Raw genomic sequence first — 5,694 nt, forward strand, 5'->3', positions numbered from 1 at the left:
GTTAACCAAACGACAGTCTTAATCGGCAAATATTATCGTAGTCTTCCTTTTTTGAAGAGAAGCGTACAAGAGATATTAAATAATATTTCCGCATTTGGTAAATTTGTTGATCACATCATGTTTTATATACTAGCCCATCACACTTTTACAAGATATAAATGATATATGTTCATGACAAAAAAATCAAACTTTAATATTTTTCATTCTCGAAAGTCACAAAATTTATAATTTAATACCATTATTAAAATAAAAATGTGTGAAATCATACAATGATATGTTTGAAGAATCAAATCTTTAATTCAAAGATAGATCTCATATACATCAGAGAAGAGAAGATGACGATGATATGTTTAAGCAGACGAGTAAACTATGTAAACTCTGATGGCATAGTTACTAATTGGAAAGTACAGTTCTGTCTTCAACGACGTCTATCAAATGCAAAGAATAAGTCATTAGGTATGGAAAAAAACAAAAAAAAAATGTCATTATAATAAGGAAATCGATCACACAAAGTACCTGGTTGTTTAATTAGTCTTCTTGGGCCAGTGGCAACAACTTCTTGTTCTTGTATGCTTCTCCCTAAGAGAGAAGACTTTTGTTTCGCACTTGTGCAATTAAATTCTTCACCACTTAGCTGCAACAACGCAAAAGACCCTATTCATATACATCTTGACTTTAGAACTGAGACGTAGGAAGATGGATAAAAGTTTAAGCCAAGAAGATCTTTGGTTTAAATAGATTACATGTAACTTTCTTTTCCTTTGAAAACACTTATTGATATATCACGCAGACAAGACAAACTGTGGGTTCATTTTTAAATATTGTAAACCCAGAATACAAAATTCAACATCATTAATGAACGCAATATATCTAATGTTTCCGTAAGAGAGAGGTGCGAACATACATCTTAGAGAGCTTCTTCAGTGTGTGACCTTAGGGACGTTGAGGAGAGCAAGCTACGCCATTAGAGCTTTCAACTGAGAATAAAGATTCGACTTTGATTTCTCCCTCAGTGAGAAGAAAATATGGATCAAAACCTTCCCATATCTCTCCAGAAAGAACAGTAGCTAAGTCCACCAAAGAATCATCCAGTAAATTCTCATGTAATCTGACAACTACTCGGAACATGTTAGACACCAGGGGGTTCCTCAAAAAGGGTTTCAGTGCACCCCCAAGTTCAACCATATCAGCACACAGAGTTTTCTTGTCATTGCTGTCAGTTGGGAATCTGAATATGCAGTTGGAGAAGACGTAGAGACCGAGGAGATTACCATAGAGTGGCAAAAACACATCCTTGTGGTTCCCTACACCACCTACCCAGCTCTCTCTTTGTTTACTAACATGGTCTTTAGCTAAAGAAAGCAACTGATTGTGGAATTTACCCCTCCAGTCGAGTAGTTGTGCCAGGGAAAAGTCACTCATTGGTAGTTTCTGTAGATGGTAACAGCCAAACTGCAAGATCAGAAGCTTTTCTTCATGGTGATTATCGATTTCTTTGTCAAAAACCCGTCTAACTAGATCACTACCTCCCTTTGGTGGGGGTGAGTAATCTGCAGTGTTGAAGACCCATTTCGAGAGATATTGTGAATACTCGTTCCAGTGCCCAAAGACGGAAGATAAATGGTTGAAGCTCAGTTCTAAGACTTTATCTACTTGAGTAGGAACTTCCATAGCAGTGAAGAAACACTTCTGGACATCCGTAGCGAGTTTTGACCTGATGATATCATCTTCATCTTCCAACAATTTGATGCACGTGAACCACATATCCAGAATTTGATATGCGTATACATTGCAAGCCTTTTGAAATGTGCTTGGTATATTTTCAGAGGGAATTTGGTGATTTAAGACAAGAGGACCTACGATCTTGGCTTGTTCCAGTATACCAGATGCTATAATAGCTTCTGCAGATGCATGGCGAACATTGACTTGCTCGGATGATAAGCTTTTCTCTTTGATCATGTTAACAAAGTAAGAGACACAATCAATTACGCAGCCCCATCTTGATTCTTCTTCCTTCNATAGAGTGGCAAAAACACATCCTTGTGGTTCCCTACACCACCTACCCAGCTCTCTCTTTGTTTACTAACATGGTCTTTAGCTAAAGAAAGCAACTGATTGTGGAATTTACCCCTCCAGTCGAGTAGTTGTGCCAGGGAAAAGTCACTCATTGGTAGTTTCTGTAGATGGTAACAGCCAAACTGCAAGATTAGAAGCTTTTCTTCATGGTGATTATCGATTTCTTTGTCAAAAACCCGTCTAACTAGATCACTACCTCCCTTTGGTGGGGGTGAGTAATCTGCAGTGTTGAAGACCCATTTCGAGAGATATTGTGAATACTCGTTCCAGTGCCCAAAGACAGAAGATAAATGGTTGAAGCTCAGTTCTAAGACTTTATCTACTTGAGTAGGAACTTCCATAGCAGTGAAGAAACACTTCTGGACATCCGTAGCGAGTTTTGACCTGATGATATCATCTTCATCTTCCAACAATTTGATGCACGTGAACCACATATCCAGAATTTGATATGCGTATACATTGCAAGCCTTTTGAAATGTGCTTGGTATATTTTCAGAGGGAATTTGGTGATTTAAGACAAGAGGACCTACGATCTTGGCTTGTTCCAGTATACCAGATGCTATAATAGCTTCTGCAGATGCATGGCGAACATTGACTTGCTCGGATGATAAGCTTTTCTCTTTGATCATGTTAACAAAGTAAGAGACACAATCAATTACGCAGCCCCATCTTGATTCTTCTTCCTTCTCAGAATCGTTTTTGTGAAAGAACAAACCTGTGAGATGCTTCACACAAATTGCCAGGCAACACATGAGCGTACCTCGGATTTTAGCACGTCGTGTGCTCTCATATAGAGAAGTCAGCCTGCCCCAAAGATGAAGCACCAAATCATAGTTCAACGAACCAACGTAAATGCCTTCAACAGATTCCCCTTTACATGATTTTTTGAACATAAGCAGATTCCACTGGAAAAGAATCTTTAGAATGTAGTTCTCACATTTATGGTTTTTCTCCTTGTCCAAGAGCTCTAATAATACCACTTGGAGACCGTTTTTCGCCCAGTTCCAAATACTGCTTGACTCTGAGAAACTGGAATCTTCTGACTTTAAAAACTGCAGAAACCACTTCAGTGTTGCAAGACGAACTTCATATGATTGATCAGACAAACAACGAAGGAGCCTTTCATTAAGGTCAGGATAATCTGATGCTTCAGGAACTTTCTGCAGTCGTAGTAGATTTGATCTTTGAGTAATCTGGAAAACTTCCGCTGCTTCATCAGATGGTTGAAATATGCAGCCAAAATATGATACAGCTGCTTGTTCTCTAAGCTCAGCGATTGAAGGGTCATAATAGGAGAAACCAAAAGAAGCATCTGTATCCAGGCAATTTGTAGACAGATCCAGATGCAATTTGTAGATGTCCCTTAGATTTTTGCTTTCAGAGCTTGCTCTTTCAATAACTCGCATATGATCAAGCACTCTCAAAAATGATGTACAGAGGATCGGGCATGGACACGTCAATGGAGAAGCCATCCATGTGCATTTTGAAAGGACATTGATCAATTTTCCAATAATCTGATCCTTCTTAGAGTCATCAGCGAGGTCTCTACAATTTGTATCTAGGAGATTACCAAGTTGCAACAAAATTCCATGAAGATAATTGAAGGAACCACCTTGGGCCACATTAGAAGGTAAAGTTGAGGCAATTTGGAGCAGAACACTTTGGAGTTTCTCATTGGAAACAAGACCTACTAGAGCACGTGATGCCAAAACACGAACACGGAGATTTCTTTGAGTAGAGCATTTCATTATAAAGGGCATGAAAACGAACGGGTCCAGGTCATCTCCAGTTTCACTTGCAATGGGTGAAGGCTTAAGCCTAGATAAAAGAATCAGAATGGGCCATAAACTCGGATGAACAAGATTTACGAGGTTTGAATCAGATGGACCAGATGTGTCAAGTAAATCAGTTGCTGTCTTTAGTTCACTGTATATGAAAGGGTGCAACAAGGGGTACCTTCAAGAAACCCAACATAACAATAAATACTGGATGAAAACATATGCATTGTCAAATATATATTCAGGGGAGGATCTTATAGACATACCTGTGAAAAAATTCAAGCCCAGTCAAGGCACGACGGGTAGATACACGTTTTTGAACATTAAGGAATCCAATCATTCGACGGACCAAGGCAGTGTATGCAAGTGTGGCACTGTTTCTGACCTCCCAATATTGTGAAGAGAAGGATCTTATTGAAACAATCATAGCCTCCGCCGAAAACCCAGAAGTATCAGTGCTCAAGTTGGTGTCGTTGAAAGCAGCTTTGAGAACATTGAACGCATGCACCGTTGGAACGACTCCTTCATCACGGACCTTTGAAAGATTCTCACTTGAATGCATATCAGAAGAATTGACCTCCTCAACCATATGTTTAGAACCTTTCTGTTCCATGGGATCCAAGAGAGGTTTCTCTGCAAGACTTATTAGCCACCTAAGCGCCTGTGGGAGAAGTTTCTTTGGTGAACCTTCCGGTTCTGAGAGAAAAAGAGCAATAAATGCAGCGGGAATTCCTGCACTTCTTCTTAACACATCGTCCACTGTTTGTCCCCTCGCCACAGTTCTTTCCATAAGTTGATCCATCCAGGATTCTGTTAACTTACAAAGTCTACGAAAAGAAAAAACAAACGCAATATGTCAGTGAAGTGAAAAACAAGATCCAAGGACACACGGGAAGCTTAAAAACATACCTTGGATCATTAGAACATAATAAACGGTGGCACAAAGCTGTAAATCCAGCTCTTGTCTTATCTATCGCACCATTGTGCTTCATTTTCAAAAGTACTTCCAAGAAGTGGTCCCCAATCTTTTCAAGTTGCTTCAGATCAAGCAGTAATTCAGAATTTTCAATCATTGAATCACTGGGGACTGCACAAGCTGAATCACCCTTTTCTAAAGGTCTAAGGCTACAGGTAGGTAATGGAATCTTTCTTATGATGGTTCCCAAAAGAAGACTCACCTGAAGAAAGAAACTAGTTTATATCAGGACTTTTATCAGAAAACTAATAAATTGCAATATTCTCCATTTCAGGATGAATAGGTCTGCTAGTCGAGAAAAGTATTATGAAAAATGAAAACACAAAAACGTGATGCCAAAGTAAGGACAATTATCAGAAAGATGATAGAATCAATACCTCCTTCATAGCGAGCCAGCAACCAACCATAACTACCTGTTCTGATTGTATTGTTTCATGCACAGGTTTTGGAAAAATACTCTTGTGTTCCTCTGAGAGAACAGCGGCAGCATCATCTTGAACATTTGACAAGAAACCATCATCTTCTATTATGTCATCCATATCCTCAGGCAAACTCAAAGCATCTGCAGAAACCACCCACAGTGCTAGTGTAGTTATTCGCGTCACCAGTTTAAGAAGCTTTTCCAGTTCCTTTCTCATCTCTGACATACTTAACCCTGCGTTAGAGTTCCAGTCCAATTCCTCAAATGTATAACGCAAAGCCAGTAATACCCCATGAACAAAACTGTTCTTACATGCTTCAGAGAGATCACGCTCTCCCTCCATCACAGAAACATCAAGCCAATGAATAAGTGATTTGATATACTCAATCACAGGATACTTGGGTTTAGAGTTCTGATAAAGACCATTTATGCTTTCACACTCT

At 39.2% G+C, this 5,694-nt stretch overlaps 1 protein-coding gene across 3 annotated transcripts in view; it reads right to left on the minus strand.

Annotated features, from left to right (window-relative positions):
• Nucleotides 248–5,694, minus strand: part of LOC104712142 (thyroid adenoma-associated protein homolog) — a 10,749-nt gene continuing 5,302 nt past the window's right edge. The window contains exons 3-9 of one of the 3 annotated variants that reach the window (XR_002033235.1): nucleotides 5,208–5,674; nucleotides 4,764–5,032; nucleotides 4,121–4,681; nucleotides 2,746–4,032; nucleotides 905–1,999; nucleotides 517–634; nucleotides 248–428 (exon numbers count right to left, since the gene is read on the minus strand). Coding sequence is in view for 1 of the 3 variants with exons in the window: in XM_010428975.1 (XP_010427277.1) it covers nucleotides 934–1,999; nucleotides 2,746–4,032; nucleotides 4,121–4,681; nucleotides 4,764–5,032; nucleotides 5,208–5,674 (3,650 nt within the window). In the remaining 2 variants the exon portion in view is untranslated. Of the gene's footprint in view, nucleotides 429–516; nucleotides 655–702; nucleotides 2,000–2,745; nucleotides 4,033–4,120; nucleotides 4,682–4,763; nucleotides 5,033–5,207; nucleotides 5,675–5,694 lie in introns of those variants that run through there. The other 2 variants (XR_002033236.1, XM_010428975.1) reach the window with 2 other exon arrangements.

The sequence above is a fragment of the Camelina sativa genome, chromosome 9, assembly GCF_000633955.1.
Source record: "Camelina sativa cultivar DH55 chromosome 9, Cs, whole genome shotgun sequence".
Lineage (NCBI taxonomy): Eukaryota > Viridiplantae > Streptophyta > Magnoliopsida > Brassicales > Brassicaceae > Camelina > Camelina sativa.